The sequence below is a fragment of the Gopherus flavomarginatus genome, chromosome 15 (genome assembly GCF_025201925.1).
Source record: "Gopherus flavomarginatus isolate rGopFla2 chromosome 15, rGopFla2.mat.asm, whole genome shotgun sequence".
NCBI lineage: Eukaryota > Metazoa > Chordata > Testudines > Testudinidae > Gopherus > Gopherus flavomarginatus.
In genome coordinates this window covers 29,751,267-29,772,487 of record NC_066631.1, presented here as the reverse complement: position 1 = coordinate 29,772,487, position 21,221 = coordinate 29,751,267, and the positions used below count along the sequence as shown (strand labels likewise).

At 41.9% G+C, this 21,221-nt stretch overlaps 1 protein-coding gene across 4 annotated transcripts in view; it reads right to left on the bottom strand.

Annotated features, from left to right (window-relative positions):
* The window catches only part of ACACB (acetyl-CoA carboxylase beta), a 75,046-nt gene extending 59,771 nt beyond the window's left edge, over positions 1-15,275 (bottom strand). For all 4 annotated transcript variants that reach the window (XM_050924443.1, XM_050924444.1, XM_050924445.1 and 1 more), the window contains exons 1-2: positions 15,083-15,275; positions 8,265-8,911 (exon numbers count right to left, since the gene is read on the bottom strand). In XM_050924443.1, the coding sequence (XP_050780400.1) occupies positions 8,265-8,902 (638 nt within the window). In that variant the 5' untranslated portion in view covers positions 8,903-8,911; positions 15,083-15,275. The remainder of the gene's footprint in view (positions 1-8,264; positions 8,912-15,082) is intronic.
* Between the last annotated feature and the right edge of the window lie 5,946 nt (positions 15,276-21,221).

The window sequence follows — 21,221 nt, the reverse complement described above, 5'->3', positions numbered from 1 at the left end:
GTAAACCCTCTAAAAATAGTCCTTCAAATTATATGTTAAGTAAATGGCCTTTGCCCAATGGGCCATGTGTCTTCATCCAGGTGGCAAGCCTCATGAAGAAGGACTCGGGTAGTCTTGTAAGTAAGAATGTCTAAGGCAAAAGACCAGGAGGGGTGGGGGCTAGTTGAGAAGCCCACCCTCCTAGCTAAACTGGTAGTGGAACAAGTTGGTGCCTATGGAAGGGACGGTTCAGTGAGAAAAGCAGGATCGGGCCCAGGTGGGCAGGCAACAGACAGAGAGATTGAAAAACAGGTTGGAAAACTTTAAGGGTGTAGTGGAAGGAAGGAGTAAGTAAGTGTAAGCATGGGGATTTCAAATACCCAGGACTTACTTGGAATGGTGATTTGAGTTAATAAAAGTGGCTGTTGGGAAACAAGCAAGTAATTTAAGGGAAAGTAAGAAGTTAACTCTGTAGTTGCTGGAGGAAACAGCAGTTGAACTTTGTAAAAATGCTAAAGAGGAAAGTTCTTGGTGTCTTTGAAATGTTTGTAAATAAATTGAGGCAAAGAAATTGTTAATTGCAATCATTTAGAATTTAGTTAAATTAGCTAAAGAATGTATATAGTGCTATGTAATTGAAATTTTATTAGGCTGTAAGGGCACTATAAGTAGTGATGTTTTCTTTCAGTGTTTGAAAGCAAAAGTTAAAAGTAAAAAGCAAGCCAAAAAGCATCTGTATTCATGCAAATTATCTAACTGATAAGGTAGGAGCCACTGAAACCTGGGCTGCCTATAAAACACATAAAATATGGGATAATTCCTCTGTTTTTCCTGAAATCAACAAGGGTATTTGTCTATTTTAAGCAATGATTGTCTGCCCAGAAGGGGTAGACCTCTGTTTTTTTTTGTCTTTCAGATAATCAGAGAAAACTAATGCCAGCTAAACAGCATTCAACGTACCATGCATTTACTGGCACAATAGAAATTATGTTTTGTGTTCTATGTTCTGTCTTGTGGTGTTTGTCTTGTGGCTGGAATTTTTGTGTTTAATATTTTTATAAAATAATCTAGTTTAAAATCAAACAAAAAGGTTAAATTAAAATGCAGATACTTGTTTTGTTCAACTTGGAATACAAAGTGTTTAGATAACTCAGGAGAATGTGATATACTAAAGTCTAATGCATTTCCTTAAGTAAGGAAAAGAAACTTTATTGGTCAAATTGTTAATTGCAAAAATTGTTGTTAAAATTTGCATACCAACAGTCTTTGAAAGCAAAGACATGAAAAGTTAACCCACTCCCCATATTGTACATGGGATCTTTCTGGCTACCTCAGATTTCTAGCCAGAGGGCTGGGGATGGTGGAAGGCTATTGGACTAGAGGTTGTATTGAGTGAACTCCTCAAAGTGGGTGTGCTTGTCCTGGCTTGTTGCTCGAAAGCTCTGTAATAAGGTTATTTTAGTAAAAGGTTATGTGTGGCATATATTGAATAATAAAACTAATGTACTGTATAATGACAATGTGTAGGTGTTCATTGTTGGGAAAAAGGTGTATAAGTAAAAAGTGAAAGTTTCCTTTGCAGGTTAAAAGAAGCCAAGAAGGAAAAAAGGACAAAGAACAGAATGAATTAACTGAAAAAAATAAAATAAAATAAAATAAAATAGCAAGCTCAGGCTATAGATAAGACACTGACTCCATTCAAGGACACTGCTCACAGTTAAGACTTGGTTAACAACCAGGAAAAGGAGAGCTTGAATTTGCCCATGCAGCTATGAGATCTGAAAAACACTGCCAGGCACTAATGAAATGTGTTAAGTTTCTTTTCTCACAGGTAAGGAATCGCTACCCAAAGACCCTAGCAGCCCTGCCACTCCTTACAACCAGGAGACGGAATTGATGTAAAGGTCCACCAACGAAAGACTGCCTTGGCTCCATGCTGGAAAGGCTCTTAAGTTCTGATGACTACCAACACCTCTGTGAAGTGCCAAAAACTGACTGCTTGGACCCAAGATTCTCAGTGCAAAAAGACCCCTCCACATTGGGAAAATTCTCCTACTGATGATTAGCCTATTTCACCTTCTAGCTCCACTGTGCCTTCTGGACAGCAGGAAAAAAGTACAAGGTGAAGTGCTAGCAACCTCTCCCTTATCCACTGACAGATCTACTGTGCCTTTGAATTTTTCTAGAAAAAGCAAAACCATTACAGGGTGATGTGCTAGTAACCTCTCCCTTATGATGCTGCACCACGACTGTTTTGGGAAAGAAGAAGAAACACTCACTCCACTGAAATTGCTAAAGTCCAGGAATTCCTGACTAAAAAGGACATTAAGAACTGACCCTGGTGAAGAAACAAAGAATTGTACACTGGCAGAAAAAATTTGTGGAACCCATGCTTGAAAATGTGGTATTGATTGAATTTTGGGGTATATTCTACAGGCTGTGCCCTGTGTTCTGAATAAATTCTTCGGCATGTATTGGATTTTAAATAACAAGTACCCGAAGAGTTTGTTCTGCCACTGGAAATTTTACCTGTACTGAAACCATTCCAGTGACTAATAATGTAACCCCCTCCTATGCTATTAATGTCAATGCCTTTTAAAAGTACCTGAAAATAGTTAAATAACAAATGTAATATAGTACTACACCAAGGAAAGATGGTATTAAATATCACTGAGGCTGGGAAGGCATTGCAGTGGGATCTAGTATGTTTGAAGATTCAGAATTTCCTAAATAACCAGCTAATGGCCATTTGGAGTGATCTTAAGTACCAGACTTGGCCCACTGCCCTTACAGACACATCAGGAGTACCATCTGATCTATGGTCATGGAGATATACTAAAAACTTTCTGGGTGGAAGTGTAAACATTTACAGTGCTCCTTCCAAGCATTTGGACCGGGGGGTGTGGGCTTCCACATACCGAATCCTGACGGGTCCATGGGAAGGATGCACATGGAACTGGATTATTCACCAAAACATCTGGGAAATTAGACCACTTGGTATACCTAACTGATTTATACTCAGTGCCCCAATCCCTTAGTTGTCAGACAAACAGGATTCCACTTTTTTGTCCGTGCACTCATTCCTGGATTGTGGGTGGCTAAGCTCAAGAGAACAGTTGTAAATATTTCCGCAAAGCTTGAAAAAAACAGCTAATGCATTAATAAACGCTTTCCAAAAGTTGCAACGAAAAACTGATGAAGTAGCAAAAGTAACTTTGCAAAATAGACGTGTGCTAAATGCCATGAATGCTGAATTAGGGAGGGGCTTGTTATCGCATTGGGGAAAAATGTTGCTTTGCTGTTAATCACTCTGGCTTAATTGACAAAGATTTACAAGCTATTAAAAATCTTGCTGTTGTTTTCCATGCTATATCTCTTAATCACACTTTTAGTTTTAAGGACCTCCACTCAAACCTTGGGTCATGGTTTACTAGCCTCCTCCGTACAATTCTTAAATGGATATGTGTCCCAAGAGTCCCATTATGGTCCTCTAGGGACAAAGGGGGGATTGTTAGGCCTAAATAAAAATATAGCAGACAAAACCAGGTATGCCAACCTGACCAAAGTCAGGCTAACAAACGTTTGTGGGTAATCCCTAAGTGAAAAACACTAAAAAGCAGCAGCATGTCTCACAAGTGCTGGGAAAAAGTGAGATAAAAGAGAAGCTGCATTCCTGGCATAGTACCACATGTGCTGTGTTCGGGCAGCTCTTCGAAGAACTGATAAGAGCCCTAGTTTCCCAGCCTCCTTGTTTTCACTCCCTGGTTTTGTTCTTTGTTTGTTTTTAACTCCCCTACATTTCTAACTTTAGGCATGCATGTATACTAAAGGTGTCTAGTTTCTAGTTGTTAGAAGAAGGGGGTGGGTTGCTCCAGTGAATAATTTATGACGCGACGGAACTGTCTATATAGGCTTATACTAAGATGTAAAGAGGGGGCTGGTTCTCTCTGGAGACGAGCTGCTCTCTATTGATGCGTGCACTTGTCAATAAAGAGCTTTTGATCGAACCTTGCTGGTGTTGCCTGTCTCTCTCGCGGTCAGACAACGAACTTTGCCGTCTGGGGTAGAGTCCCTGACATCAGGCTGTGGAAGAGGAACAAGCGCTATTGCAAGCAGCCATGAGCACCTTGCACCCATCCTGCATGCCCTGGGGCCTGGATCCTGCACCCACTGAAGTTAATGGTGCAGCATCAGGGCTGATAAAGGATATCGAAGAGACAGTCCTGCTGGCTTCCAAAGACCTCCCTGGCAAGGGTCCTGGGGAGGATCAGCACTCTGGTAATGACCACTGCATGTGACTTCCCTCTTTACACCTAAGGTGGGTGAGGAAGGAGTCTTTTGCTCTAGCAGCCACAAGGGCATGGATCCCACCCACTCCTTCCCCTGCTCCCCACCCCCTCTGACTCTCCACATAGCTTAATCAATCTCACATTTTAGCAGTAGGCAACCCAAAGTGTTAAGACCAAGCACGTAATCTGCACTTTACTGCAATAACAGCAGCACCATCTAGTTTGTAAGCTGTTTTAATGGTCTCACATCCCATCCATTTGCTGAGCACCTCAAGTGCCTCAGCAAGAGGCTCTTTAGAAACACAAGTTATTAATTAATATGTAACAGATCAGGGCCAATTCTGCAGCTCTTGCTCTTGACTGCTTTGTCCAAGGGAGGGCTGTGGATTTGATTCCATTAACACTAGAACTTTTTCTCTCTGGATCTCAGGATAATTTACTAACACCATTTCACTCATCCTCATAACCCTGCCTATAAGTTGGATCACCATCATCAGAAACAGAGATATAGGAAGATGAAGTGAACCTGCCTAAGGTCATCACAGGCAGCTGGTGACAGAGCTGGAAATAGATCCTAGGAATCCCAGCTCCCTGGCCCAGCCACCAGGCCTCACACACCTTCTCCCACCTTTGTAAATGTAAACATTTTCATTCTGCTTTATGATTCTTTCACTATCTTTCCTTTGTCAGCAAAGGAAGGCTAGTGATTGTTTCCCCAAGCAGTGGTAGCAGCAGGTAAAATTCTACCTGGCCATCTCCACGGATAAGAGTGAGGAACACAGCCTGTCACCGAAGATCACACACAAAAGTAACTTGTTTGGGATCCCAGACCCTCACCATGACACACAAGTGAAACAACAGCCTAACCTGAATGACTCCTTTCCTAGCAGTGACTTCTTTTTCTAAGCACATGATCCAGCAAGGCGCTGCAGTTCTTGGAGTCAACAAGAATACAGGGTGCTCAGCACCTCAGAGGATCAGGCCCCAAATTTCACCAGTCAAACACTGTGATAGTTAAGGCACATGCTCCCACTTTTGGGTCACAAGCAGTTCACGAACACTCACATCTGCATATTGTTATCATTTAGAGTTTTAAAAGCTCTCTTACCTCTAAAGGACATCAAGTGAAACAATTCAGCAGCTAAAGAGCAAACCCAACCCCACGCAACCACTATAATCTGCTGATCCAAATGCAAGGAAAACAGCCCTTTGACTCAAGGCTAGCTCAGCCCCAGGTCACCTTATTGCTATTCCTTAAAGGGATACACTTCATTTACTAACAGCCAGTAGCCATTTCAACACATTCAGAACCCACATGTTTACAAAGTGAAAAAGCAGAGAAATGGTGCTGGCAGGTGGCCTTCATTTTACTCAGTAGTGTCTGAGTAACGTCCCTCTCCTCAGCCCAAAACAGAGACAGTCAAATACTGTTGGAAATTTTTGAATTAAGAATTACTTTTGGTGTAGTCCAAAGACAGGGAATAACACAGTTAAGTTGCACAGTACAAGGCTGTATTTCTACCTACGTTTAGAAGGGCAAAAAAGAGTTGAAATTAATCCTGCCCAAATCTCCCAAAGTGATGCTGCTAAGAGAGTGTAAAGGTTTCCCACCCCCAACAGTGCATTGCAAATTTATCTAGAATAATTACAGAAAACAGTTCCTTAAAATTCCATAATGCTCAGTTGGGACTAGACTTTCAGACAACATAGGCACAAAGCATATTAACACAACTGTATGCCAAACAACAACAACAACAACAACAACAAATCAGGCAACTGCAGGGGCAATTGGCTAACTAGGCACATTTGTGCATGAGTAACCCACACACCTTCTGGGTGTGGTGTTCTGTCCCATCTAGTGGCATTGAGACCACTTAGAGAGAGTTAAATGAGTCTGCTCTACAACCTTAGCTATGAGCCATTGGGCTTCTAACTCATGCAGCAGAAGCTCATCCACTCAGCTCCAGAGGTCCCAGGTTTGATCCTGCCCACTGACAAGCGGGGTCTGTTAGCATTACATATGCAAGCACATGCACTTGCAATAGTCTCTGAAAATCATACCCATAGGTCACCCAAATAAAATTGCAGTTACTGAACAGAACAAAAAAATACACCACACAGACATAAACTCTAAGGTAAGAGTAGCATACATGGTGATGAGCCCCTATATTAAATATGGTCTTATCCTCCCAACAGTGAGAAAGATTCTACCCTTAGTTACCTTCATGCAAAGACATTAGTGAGGGTAACTGAGGGCAGATTTTTGGCCCACGTGGTGACTATTGGCAGTGACAAGGTAGCAACATTGGTACAGACCAACAGATTGCGTGCTTGGAGAAGAAAAGAACAAAAAAAAAACCCCACAACAAGCATACAAGAGGAAAAACAAAATGAAAGATAAAGCAGGGGAGAAAAAGTGGTCTGATTTTAACTTGAGTTACTATGTTTAAAGGGGTACATCCAATGGACAAAAAAAAAAATAAAGGCACATTTCCATCTGATATTTTTAAACAGTTACAATTCATATCTGTTATAACAACCTTGGAAAGAGATTAGGAGAAGAAAAAAATTTTTTGCAATGTTTCCTTTGTACTTTTGACAGCACTTTGTGTATAGTCACTTTCTCTCTCTCTTTTGCACAGTCAGCAAGCACGCACACACAATTGTAAAACTACAAAGGTTAGCAGGGCAACTCAGGGTCAAGCTGATTTATCAAATCACATCCCTCATCACAGTCCAGGGGTTAAAATACACCTTATATTATTTCTCTCATTTTAAGTTCCTTAATTCAGCTGAAATCTTTTCCTCATGTCATGTAAGAGCAAGAACTAGGAGGACCTCTCTAGTTGCTACATCCAAGCTTCAACTCTCTAATCTCTCCTCAGACAAAAAAGTCACTCATTGGCAAGAGCAGGCTGATACTGGTGAAGTGTAGCTGCTTAGCTGTGGCACTGTCGGAGCATGAACAAGGCGCTTTCAGAACTGTTCTGGCACCTCTGCTCCCATGACATGTACGCAACATATGCGGAGAGGAGAAAACTCTCTGCACAGATACTGAACACAGTTCTTGGGGATACACCACCTCAAACAGCTGCACTGAGTTTATTATTTTATATCCATTTTGAAACCAAATCAACAACATACTGGGTATGGTGGCATTTAGGTCAAAGTAGAGATAGGTCTGAGAAGCAATACGTGCATCAGGATCACAGCTAGGGGCTCTTTAGATCAAAGATCCTGATCCAGGCCCATTTCTAATTCAAACAGAGGTACTAAATTCTCCTCCAAGCTCACCTGAAAGCCCCCTCAAAACCCAAGCTCTATGTACACCTAAAGGTTTATCATGAAGGGAGTAAATTTGGGCAGAGTACACTCTGCAGTTCCACATTCCATTATTAATCCCTCACCTGCCCAGTCCACTTAGTAATAGATTTAATGCACCAGTAAGGTGGACAATGCAATGCTGTAATATACATAAATAGCCTCTTGAAGTCAGCATAACCTTGCTAATCTGCTTTAGTGACCAGGACAACTATTGGGAATCACTGACAATTGCAAATTATTGAGTGAGGCCCCAATTCAGCAAAGCATAGCATACGAGCTGCTGTGAAGCGAGGCTCAGGTTTAGATGTAGAAAGAGTTCGCAACAGCGCTGGCTCTTCTTTGAAACCCTGGCTAAGATGTGGGCAGACACTGCCTGGTGTTTGGGGGCAAAATTCTAAAATGCACAGACCAGCAAAGTGGGGATTACCAAGGTTCCACTCAAACTCCAGCACCCCAATCATGTTAACGGAAAATAAAGTTTCCATTGAAAAAACAAAAATTTCATTAGAAGAAAAAGAACAATTTTCAGTAAACCGGGAGTGGGGTGGGATTGGGGTGGGGGGGGGTAATTTTTAATTTTATACACTGACTCCTACTTCCCACATTCCCCCTCACTTCTTTATAAATAGCTTTGAGCAAAAGAAGCTGGAAACAAATCTCAGGGCTCTTTACCTCATGGTTGTGGAAGAAGATCCAGACTCTGACAGTGATGTTAGCGAAAAGGACTCAAAAGAGGAGGAGGAACCAACACTCATCATGCTACTTCTGCTAGTGACTTTAAAGGATCCAGGTATCAGCTCATCATCAGACGAGTTATCTTCAAAAGAGCCCAGGACAAATTTTGCCATTGCTTGCCTTTTGAGTTGTACCTGAGTGTGTTCTATAAACTGCTCCTGCTTTTCCCTGGAGATGGACTTCTTTAGCTTCATCTGCTGCTTTGATGAAGGAGGCAGAACCTGACATAAAGGCTCTGCTAAACTGTTTGCTGAAACATCTTGTGCTGACTCTGAGGAAGAAGGGATATTTGGAAGTTTGTGCTGCCAAAGCATACTTGCTGCTTGCTGAAGGGCATCCACGGACACACATCCAGAGGTCGGTGAAGTCTGAGCAGGCCCTGTGGATTGGGATGGTGTTACAGCCCTCTCCTGCAGTAGGCATGTTGATCCTTTTGAAGGTTTCTCTTTGTTTTCAGAGGCCGCTGGTGGCTCAGGACTAGGTCTCTCAGTCTGCTGGTTAAAGGGCTGAGAATTTGCCATTTCGGTCCAAATAAACCATAGCAAAATCAGACAGAACAGGGCCAGCAGTACCATTCAGAAACCCTAAAAGATGAAGAGATGCATATGTATAAAGTCACAATCTAGTTCAGCTAATGCTAACAGGAGCAAGCGGACTGGGACTGACTCATTCTAACAGAGAAAGATTGGCTGGATTCCAAATGCTACCACAGGATCAAACAACACTGTAAAACTTCTGTGGTCACAGCAGATGTCAAGGTGACCAGTATGTATCCTCCCAGAGCACTAGGAACTGTATTACAGCAGTAAGGATAGGAATCAGATCCCCCTTGCTCCAAAACCACGATACTCTATTAGCTGTTTGTTAGATTAACAGAATGAAAGGCAGCCGCCAGCAGCCTGACCTTGCAGACCTCCCTCCTACCCCCCCACCACTCCCGTTATATTTCTAAGACCCAAAGAACATTCAATAGTGAAAGCAGCCAGCTATTTTATCTTTTACCCAACAAAATCCTTCAGACAAATCTCTTTGCTTGGTCCTTCATTCAGCACTGCAATGTACTTACAGGCAATAGCTAAACTGAAGACACTGTTACAGCACAAGCTATTTTTACTTCCTAAAAACAGAACCTTGGCAAGAGCTGACTGGTACTATGCTGAGCTTCCCCTAGATATGCCTAATACAAGTCAACACCCTGGCTTTTTCCCCACAGAAACGTGACAGTCTAATAAGTTTACGTGACTTATGGAAGTAGCAGATGTGCATTCACTTTGACATTAAATCCTAACCCAACAGCCCCAGTTTTGGGCTATTATGAAAGACCATCTACAAGGACTTTGGTGTAGCCACATTTAGAAAGGGACACCGTCATCTTGGATGGGAAAAATATAAAAAACACATTTCTCCCTGAAAACTGGGCGCCCTCTAGTCACTAGTAGCATCCAAGATCACTGGAACTGAAAGGCGTTAGCAGAAAAATTATTTCCCTCTAGGTTTTTTTAAGCTTGTTCATTCTGTGTACTTGACAGAACATTGTGCAAAGTCAATTTTCCCAGTTTCCTCTTAGCTAAAAAGATCCTTACAAATATCAGTGGAAGAGATCGTAACTTAAAAGAAAAATCCAGATTATCTAAAGAGTATGCGCCTACCAGAAGTGGATTTTTTTTAAAAAGTCAATTTACAAAAATGGCAAGGACCCAGCATCCTTGTAAGTGCATCACTCCTTCAGTCAATTTCCATCTCATTTATAAAGTCCTCTGCCTGACTGCTCTACCCAGGCACAGAATGCAAGCATCAGGCTCCCATGGGATTTTGGTCTCCAAAGAGAGAAACACCCAGGGCCAGCTCTAGGTACCAGCAAACCAAGCACGTGCTTGGGACGGCACAATTTAGCAGTTGTGCTCCCGAAAGTTTTGTTTTTTTTTTTTGCTTGGGGTGGCAAAAACCTAGTGCCAGCCCTGGAAACACCCACCAAGATACAAAACGGTATCATAAGTCTAGCCCATCTGCATGCAGACACAGACAACTGTGTGCACAAGACAAGACACACAGACAAGCAAGTTTCATGCCAACAGCATTTATTTATTACAACAATTCCCCCTGCTACAAATATCACATACCAAGGATTCAGGCTGGGATGGAAGGGAAGCGGGTAAACTGAATATCCACTTTTCTGAAAAGTAGTTACAGTAGAACCTCAGAGTTAACTAACTGACCAGTCAACCACACACCTCATTAGGAACCAGAAGTATGCAACCAGGCAGCAGAGACTCCTCCCGCCCCCCAGCCAAAACAATAAATAAATAAAATTAAAAAAAAATGGAGGGGGGGTTAAAAAGATTTGACAAGATAAGGAATCTGTTTCTGTGCTTGTTTCATTTAAATTAAGATGGTTAAATGCAGCATTTTTCTTCTGCATAGTAAAGTTTCAAAGCTATATTAAGTCAATGTTCAGTTATAAATTTTTGAAAGAACAACCACAATGTTTTGTTCAGAATTAGAAACATTTCAGAGTTACAAACAATCTCCATTTCCAAGGTGTTTGTAACTCTGAGGTTCTCCTGTAATTCAAGTAATTGAAAGACTGGGGGAGAGTGGTGGGAAGGAGAGCTCCCCCTCTCTTTTAAAAAGTTTTTCCCTTTCCTCTCCATTCCCCCCTCCCTTTTCCTTGTTTACAATGTTTGTGCTGTGTTTCTGCCTGTTCACCCTGAGTAGGATGATCCCCATAGCTCAGGAGTGGCCGGGAAAGAACTTCACAATTTAAGGGCTTTAGGGAAAGGTCCCAGCAGGTCCATGTGCAGAATTTATTAGTTATCTTTTGCAAAACCTTTGTGACCTGGCATGAATAATTTGCTTTACATCTACAAATCCTACCTCAAGGGCCCCCCACGAGGCAGCCTTGACTCCCAGCCTGTGATTCCCTATCATAAGCCACACAGAGGCTCCACAGGCCCTTGGGGTGACTGGAGAGGATGTAATGTGTTCTGTTTTATGCAAATGATTCAGCCATCCAGCTTGTGGTATGTTACAAGGGTGCCCTTGGTGTTCTGACAACGTCGGAGGAAAGGGGAAGAAGCCTGCCTTTCTTCCATGCTTTGCCTACCTAGATTGCAAACTCCTTGGGGCAGACTGTCTCGTACAGCTCGGCAAGCCTGTAATGCAAACAAACAAGGCCGCCGTCACAGGACAATGGCCTCCCGCTGCTGTCTAATGTCAAAGACTTTATTACGCTGAGTGTTGGGGCAAAGCTGATGTGGTTTATTTTTAAAACAGGACACACTGATCCTGTAAAAATATTCTGTGACAGCGAATGTCTGGTGCCTGGTCCACCGTGCTGTCTGACAAGTTAGCACACTAGGAAGGAACACGGTGTCTCATGGACATTACAGGGATGGGCTCAGAGCTCTTTAGTCCAGCAGGATGATTTATAGTAATTACCTATTAACAAGATCTGACCTGCAGGTTAGCATTGTTATTACTGTTACTATCTGTACTGTGGTAGTACCTGGATGCCCCAGGTGACATCAGAGCCCATTGTGCTGAGCCAGTCTGTACAAAAACACGGAGAGAGACAGTCCCTGACCCAAAAATTCACAAACCAAAAAAAATAAGACATACAAAGGGTGGGAAAAAAACCAGGGGCCCAGAGAGATGAAGTGACTTGCCCAGGGTCATACAGCAAGTCAGTGGCAGCTACGGGAAAGGCAGGCCAGGCCAGGCCAGGCCCTGATCCACTGGACCTTGCTGTTGCACTCATCCTTGCATTTTTGCATTCGCAGATGAGAAGGCAACAGACAAGTGTTAACCCTGGAAATGTTTATTTCAATAGGACAGCAAGGCTCCACACAGACCTCACCACACAAAGGCACTAAAATCTGTATGTTAAAGTGCTTATTGTCAGGTTATTCTGTTATGGAGTTTCTGGTAACATCCTCTAAAGCACTTGGTGTTGCCCCTCGAGGAGACCAGACTCCCGACTAGATAAACTACTGCTCTGATCTGGGAAGGCTACTCCTATCAAGACAGTAGGTTTTCTGTAAAGGGTAATCCAATTAAAATGGAAAAATTCAGACACAAAACAAGGGTCCTGCCAATCTCTGAAGGTTGCTGCCCCGGATCGGGATCATTTTCACATATGATGCACGCAGATGGCAGAATAAGGAATCACTGGATTTGCACCTCAAGACTAAGAAGTACATTTCCTCATCCACATTAGGTAGGAAAAAGACCATACCCCACAAAATACACCAGACCCAGCTAGCTGATAGTACAGTCTCCCATGGTCTCCTCCTAAACCTGCCTGGCTTGGTTTCCTGCCTGTGCTGAACTGATACCCATCTCTTCCCATGCAAACACACTCCTCTCTGTCTGCTGACACTAAATCCAAAAGAATTAAACATAAGAACAAGACACATGGCACACAAGTGGCACAAACAAAACCTCATGCCCTTATTTTATGTAAGCTTCATCCTTCATGTCCCCACTTTTCCCATGCCCAATAAAGGGCTCAATCCCATCAGGTGCTAAGCACCCTCAAACCCGATTGACGTCACGAAGGGAGGCAGGAGTTCAGCACCTCCCACGATGGAGCCATCTTGAGGCGGGGTATCATCACCAAAGCACCAGGCCCACCACAGGTGCTGCTGAAAAAGCAGCAATTCCCACCTTGTTTTACTTTTCAAAACTGAGCAGAAACAAACAGGAGTGAGGTCTGGGAGAAATGCAGTCCCTGGTCCTGTCAACACATTGGGCACGTGCTCAACTCTACTCCAAGAGCTCTGAAGTGTAGGATTCCTCAGGGCACCATTCTGACAGCCCTCCCATTCAACGTGCGTATGGGACGGGTAGGAGGCCTGGGGTGCAGTGTTGTCAGTAGGCTAATGACTCCCAGCTGTCTGTCTTGACCCCATCTGCAGGAGCACTGGAACAATTTAGATAGTGAAAGACACTGAACAAAACTGTATCCCAATATGTGATGGGAGCCATGCATTCAGTTGTTATTATTACGTTAAACCACAGGTGCTGCAGCATCCCCAGCACCCCTGCTTGTCTGACTTGGATGATGCAGTTCAGCACCTCAGCAAGCAACTACTTGAGACTGGGGCATGGATAAGGGCAAGCTGGCTGAAGCTCAGCTCAGACCAGACAAGAGGGAGTTGATGGTGGTAGGCTAGGGGAAACAGCCAGAGGAGATGGCAGAGGTAATCTCAGTCCTTTGGACCGAGGGAACGTGTCCATCATGAGTTACTGGGGTTCACAACTTTGGAGTGATTTTAGACCCCCACCTGCTGTTTGATGGCCATATCACAGCAGGAATCCAATCAGCTTTTTATCACCTGCATTTGGCTAGGAGGTTGTGACCTTTCTATTTGGATACTGACCTTGCCACTGCCCCTATGCCTTGATACCTCAGGATTAGACTATTGCAATGCACTCTACACAGGGCTGCGCAACATCAGAATGATTTGGACGTGAAGTCAGTACACAATACAGGGGTGTCTCACTGGGAGCATGTGACTCCCCGTGCTCCGGGATCAGCACTGGCTGCCCAGACGTCTCCAGATGGAGTTTAAGGTGTTGGTTATGACCTACAGAGCCCTAAATGGCATGGACAAACCTACTTGAGCGACCACCCCTCTCCCCAGGCCAGGCTGCCATAGCTATGGTCTGCAGTGTTGCTGGAGCCATGTTGGTCCCAAGATACTAGAGAGACAAGGTGGGCAACGTAATATGTTTTATTAGACCAGCTTCTGTTGGTGAGAGAGACAAGCTTTCGAGCTACACAGAACTCTTCTTCAGGGCTAGGAAAGGTACTCAGAGTGTCAAAGCTAAATACAAGGTGGAACAAATTGTTCTGCATAATTAGTTAACATGTTATGAGGGACCACTCACAGCTGTGGTTAGCAGGAGCACTTGAGCTGGATTTCTCTCATTCTAAAAGAGAAGGAGAAGTAGGTTGCCAGCTCCAGGAGTCTGGATCTTCTCCCCTACTTGGTCCAATGTAGCCCAAATTTGGTGAGCGTCTGTGCATGCTGGCTAAAGCCACCTGCTTGGTTGTTTTTTGGAGAGGGCAGAGGGCATGCTGCTCCCCACAACAATGAAGGGGTAGAAAGGCATTTCTATACATGATTGGCTAGCTGAGTTCTTGCTGAAATCATTATTTTAATGGTGCTGGGATATTACTGGATTATTGATGATGTCTTACAGCACTTAGAGCCTTGGATTCTTTTTATCTAAAGCTAAACAAATACCATGAGTAGTCTCATTCTTACAGTAGTAACAGTAAGCATGTGCACCAGCGTTTGCAGGATCTGGGCCATAAGGAGCAGAAAACAAATGCACCCATTGTAATGGCTAGAAGAGTATTACAATCAACAGCTGAAAAACATACAAATGCAACATTTAGGGTGTCACTTTAAAAGCAAGCAGTTTTTAATATTCAGACCTGGGCTTTCAAAACTCTAAATATCATTTAAAACATTCAATATTTGATCTTTAAACAGCTTTTGTAGTTCAGAATAACATAATCCATTTAAATGAGGTTGTAATTTATACTGCTTAGTTTAGATCGAAGTAAGCAACATCCAGCCCCATTATCAGTTCTTCTTCATGGCCATTGGATTCCAAGCAGACAGATACAACCCCCACAGGCAAACCATTGCATTACCTCCCTGCACAGATCTGCTTCTATTTCCACATTAGTCATATTAATTTTTAATTAGCAATATTAGTTCCATTACAATTAAGCCACTTACCATCCTATCTGGTCTCTGGATCTTCACACATGCCCTTTGTTTCATGACCTCCACACTCTGCTTTCAGCATTACACAGTTCTTGAAGACTAAATATTTATTGTACCTTGTCAGGCTAGTGGACTAGAGGCTGAGCATTGGAGAATGTACTTGGCAGTGGTGACTGCGATGAATGTAAATTTTAGATTATAACCAATTCCTGTTGTACAAAAGAAGCTTATTAGCATTTAACCAGTTGAAGATAGTTAATAATCCTCTGGTAAGAATGACAGACAATGCAACAATATATATACTTAGGCACTTGCTATGCTTCCTAACACAAGTTTACCTTAATGGATTCCCAATTTTCCACGGTTTGTTTGAAACTCAGAGCCATGCTAGATATCTAAGTATCTCCAGAACTAGAATGATCTGAAAATATGCAACAGAAAACCCAAACTGCTTTTGTAATGCATGGCCCACACTGAACAGCTCGTCTAACCAAAGCCATATGCACAGAGAGGATTATTTTGGTAACCTTTCCATGGCTGCTGGTATTTCCAATCATCAGAGGCCTTAAGGGGTTAAAGACACCAAATGTCACTTGCATTCTTTGCATGGTTTCACATTTCATGGAGTTTCCCCTACATTAAATTTCTCATCTTACTTATGACATTGATATTAAATAAAATCCCCTCAGTCGTTCTGCTTGGGAAACTTTTACCGAAGCCAAGTTTAAAAAAAAAGCCAACAATGACTCCACATCAAGCATGTGGAGAGCAGCTACAAATTATTCTGTTGCATACCAAAATGGGATTAGATTTAGTGGGACAAAGGTCACCCAGTGATGCAAAATGAACAACTGTTTAATGCTGAGTTTGTTCCACACAGACATTTTTTCCTGTCAGCCTGCTATAAAATTATATAAACAAATATGGGGAGATTGATCCATTATGGAAAGTTTTAATTAAAAACACACAATTGTCCTGAAAATAAGCAAAACAGGCACTGTGCATAAAATCATTTGTAGCTATTCTATGGCAGAGTACAGCAGAATTAAAAGTTGAAGATATCTAATTCTTTTAATGATTAACATTTAATTAAAATTATTAGATCAAGACCTATGTTTTGGTCTTATTTTTGTGCGTGTATATATGGGCCTATTTGCTATTGCTCCAGGGGAAGTCAGATCATGTCATGAACTGATTTCAATTTGGATTCTGCATCTAGACACCTACAGTTATTGGTAGGTGTCGCATATTAAAAGAACATACATGTAGAAGGGCCACTTCCAATAAACAAAAGTAGTCTCTTTTGCATGGCTATTAACCTAAGATTTTTATGCCTTCATTTACTCAGAGGACTGACACTGTCCAAGCCAAGAGCTCCCATTCAATTTTTTTTGTTTTATAGATAAAATAAAATTTTAATGTGAAATAAATTAATCAAAGTCCATAGTTCTGGGGCACAAATTAGTTGGTTACTAATTGTGCAAGGCTTCTAAACAAATATATATGCTACAATTTATAAAGCTGAAGTAGGTTTCCTATTCTTGGTACCAGCCCCTTATTTGTGGTTCCCAGTTCCATACCCAAAGGCCAAAGTTATTTAAAAATACATCAGTGTAGGATTAATTTTTTAGAAAATGTCACCAAATTAATGACTGAATATGATAAAAATGTTATTTACAGATTACTTAATTATTTATTATTAAATAATCAAATGAGGAGATGGGTTTTGACTGGCTGTTTTTGAGAAAATGAGTTTTGGATCTCCCCAAGTGACACATCCTTGTGACTGACAGACTGTTCTGAAGGTGCCAGGATATGTCACTCACCAACCCGAAGCTTCACTCCTGTGCAACATGTCACACCCCCATCCCAATTCCATATTGGGCATAGAGTTTGAATAAGGCGCTGGGTTTTGACAGACTGGAGGTGATTAAACACGTCTCAGGTCACCCAAAGCTACACTCCCCCTCGACCACCAGACTGTTCTGAAGGAGTTGGGACATGTTAACTCCACCAACTCGAACCTTCATTCTTGAGCAATATGCTGCCACATGCCACACTCCCATCCCAATCCCAATCTGGCAAAGGAGGAGGGTTTTGACTGACCTACTGACCGTGACAAAAGGAGTCTCCGGTCACCCCAAGTAAGTCTTTCCCCAAACCAAAGCTGTGTTTCTGTGCAATCAGCTGCCAAATGGCACACCCCCACCACTTTTCCTTTCTGAATAAGGAACCTGAGTTTGACAGTGGGACCATTCTGACCTAGCTGAGGCATGGAACTCCCTGACTTGAAACATTTTCTTTGTGAAAAACTGTGGCCCACGTCACGAGTCCTTCTCCCCCTCCAGATGCACAGACACGGACATGGGGTAAAGGGAGCAGTGAACAGGAGAGGTTCAGAGGATGAAGCTGTGCATCCCATGCTTGCAGGGAGAGGGACTTAGCAAGTGTTGGATTGTTCCATCTGTTTGTTCCCCACAGAATGTTGTGTGGCTGGCTGTGCGCCCCTGAACTAGCCAGCGGAGTCACGTTTGTTTGTGTCTCAATGAAAGCCTTGTTACTAGGATCCTTCAAACAGAACCAGTGTTTGAAGTCTCTAAGTGGTTATTCCCTCCCTGTTTCCAAGGAAGGGAGCTGAGCACTGAGACTTGTATACAAGTCAATTGCCTGTTGCAGGTATGGCTCTGTACCAGAGATAGCAGATATGAATGATGAAGGAACAACTGCTGCTACCTGCCTTGGACGTAGCATGTTCTCCTTTCTGCTGGAAGACAGAATAGATTTCGAGCATATAAAATGCAACCTGGGAACCTTCCTGGAGGAGAAGACATGTGGTCTGGAAGCATGAGTTGCAACATTGTGCAGCAACCGATAAAACAAAGACGTGGACAACCAGATTTGGAAATCATGGTCACAGACACCACAAGGGAAGGAGTCATCAATAAGGGAATTAGTGAGACTACAAACCAAAGAAGTGGACAGGTGATTTGAGACCAAGAGGGGAAAGAGAGCTAGGAGACATTCAACTCAACTAGAAGTATTACAGAATCATAGAAACATCAGGATGGAAGGGACTACTGCATCCACTTCTGGTGTTCACATTTTAGAAAAGGATGTTGAAAAACTGGAGAGGGCACAGAAGAGTCACAGAAATGGTTCGAGGGCTGGAGGAAATGCCTTAAAATGACAGATTTACAGAGGTCAATCTGTGTAGCTTATCAAAAAGAAGATTTGATTAAAGTGTGTAAGTATCTCTATGTGGACAAAGAGCGGGCACTAAAGGGCTTTTCATCTACCTCAGAAAGAACAAGAACAAACGGCTGGAAGCTTGAAGCCAGACAAAGTCAAGTTAGAAATTAGGCACAAATCTTTAATAGTGAAGGTGATTAACCACTCAAACAGACTACCAAGGGGAGTGATGGATTCTTTGTCTCTTGATGTCTCCAAATCAAGAGTGAATGCCATTCTAGAAGAATGAGGAGGAGTCCAGTGGCACCTTAAAGACAAACAGATTTATTTGGGCTTAAACTTTCGTGGGTAAAAAACCTCACTTCTTCACTTCTTTCACAGGGCTTTTTTCCCCACGAAAGTTAGTCTCTAAGGTCCACCGAACTCCTCATTTTTGTGTGGATACCAACTAACAAGGATACCCCTCTGATACTTGGCATTCTAGAAAACATATTAGTCAAACATAAGCTGTTTTGAGCCCAGCTACAAGGGTAACTGGATGAAATTTGACGGTGACATGCAGGAAGTCAGACTAGATGGTCCCCTCTGGCCTGAAAATCTCTCAGTCTATGAAACCCTGTTACTGGCCCTTTTGCACACACAACTTTGTCAAAGTTTCCCTCTCCATGTGGAAATTTCGTGCAGTAGCTGGTTGTGTACAGACCATAAAAACCTCCTTATGGAGAGGCAGACAGCACCACATTATGCAGTAATTCTACGTAGAAATTTATGAAGAAAATTCCCTTCTGTGCAAAATAGGGCCTTAGCATGCAAATCCTTCGGAATGCTTAAATATAGGTGTCACCAGTGATCAGCACCAACAACTGATTTTTTTATTATAATATATGACAACTTCTTTGCTTATTTTATAATTTCATAGTCAAAGTAAACAAGTGCAATGGATTGCATTAACTGAGCATACGTCATTTCATTAATGGTGAGCCCTGCATCTCTCTCATTACACTCACAGTTCAGTCTGATCAGTGCAAGATTCAAAAATGTGCCCTTCAGCTGTCAGAGATTCTGTGCATGACAGCAACTAAGCTGGAAAAAAAAAAGAAAACAAAACCAAGACATGTTTTGGTGGAATCCTCTTAAAGCAGCGACCTGCCTCTTTTCAAATACCACTCACTGACTAATCAGACAAATATGAAATGCCCCCAAACGCCGAAAAATCCTTCATTTGCCTTCTCTGCAGTGCTTTTTCATGCAACTTGAATATAATTAATATTTAAAATAATGTTTCAAATATTGCTTAGTTCAACAGAAGTCATCAAAATTATTTGCATAAACAATAGAGTTTATTAAAGCAAAGGTGTTGTCATTATAGGTACAAAGTTGTGGAGATAACATACAAAATGCTTCCTGGTGTTGTATGTTTCCACATGCTTAATCAAATTGAGGGCTAGTATTTCTATGATGGAATTAAAAAGGAAAGGTGGTGATATTCTAGCCACTGAAAGAATTCTCCAAATTCTGTTAAAGTGCACTAAGACACATTGGTGTTGTACAAATCTCAGAGCAATACTAAAGACACTAGCGGATTCAGTAACTGTACTATATAAGAATAAGGTAGTATTCATTTAAGTAGTTTGGGAGCACTCTAGTGGTACTCACAACTTTCTATGTTTTAGAAGCCATCAGAAACCAATCCGAGCAGCAGAGTGCATTCAACTAGGCCTTTTGCATAGAGTTAATAAACATATTTGAGAGTCAATGGTGCCCAAGCAGTGTCCCCTTATTATTTTTGTTACATAATGAGCACAAGATACAACACTGACCATTAGCCATGTGTTTATATTAGTCACACAATTAAACATGGTTCCATCAGTTTAGCCAGTTTTCCTGTCCTTAACTCACGTAACAACAAACTAAAAGTTCCCATAGACTTCATTTGTAACTATCATACAATTTCTGTGAAAACATTACAGCTGGATTTGCAGCAAATTTGCCAAATATTGTTTTTGTTGTTTTTTTACATGCATATTGCATACTGAATGCTCATTGTTAGTTAAGACACAAAATAAAAATTGGGGTAATACATTTGTCAGACCAGAAATAAAAGTTTTCCGCTGTAAGTGGCATACCCCCAGCTCTTCATAACAAAAATAACAGTTGCAGGGAGTGTTACTTGGGGTAACCTGAAACTTTTTTGTCACATACAATCTGTCAAAACCCAATTCCTTATTTAAGTCCTGTGTACAAAATGAAAATGGGGTGGGCACATCATAGCTCACTCCACACTGCTCAAGAACAAAGCTTTGGGTCAGCAAGTGAATGTCCCAGCTCCTTCACAACAATCTGACAGACATGGCGACATGTCATTTGGGGTGACCTGAGACACATTTCAGCACATATAATCAGTCAAATGCCAGCTCCTTATTCAAGTCTTGTGTAAAATATAGAAGAGAGGTGGAGGCGTGCTGCTCAAGAACGAAGCTTCAGGTCAACAAGTGCCATGTCCTAGTTCCTTCAGAAGAGTCTGTCAGTCACAAGGATACATTACTTCAGGTGACTCAAAACTTAGTTTGTCATTTACAGCCAGTCAAAAGCCAGCTCCTTACTGGATTTTTAATCAATAAATAATTAAGTAATTAAGAACTGAATTATCAGATTCAATCTTACTAATTTGATGAAATTGCTAAAAATTTAATCTTACACTGATGTTTTTGTAATAATTTAGGCCTTTGAATAAGGAGTTGGTACCATGGATAAGGAGCCAACTTCAGCTTCTTGAGTAATTTTTCACTGCGCTTTTAGAATTGTAAACTCTCCCTCTAGTGGTTAATTTACTATGGTACCTGACAGCTGTTGCTTTCCTTTGAGACAGAAATATGGTGCTATCTGGAAAAAAAAAAGTTTACAACATGCAGCAGGGAGGTCTAATCTTGGGAGCTGAACTTCCATTAAAGTTTCTCTGTTA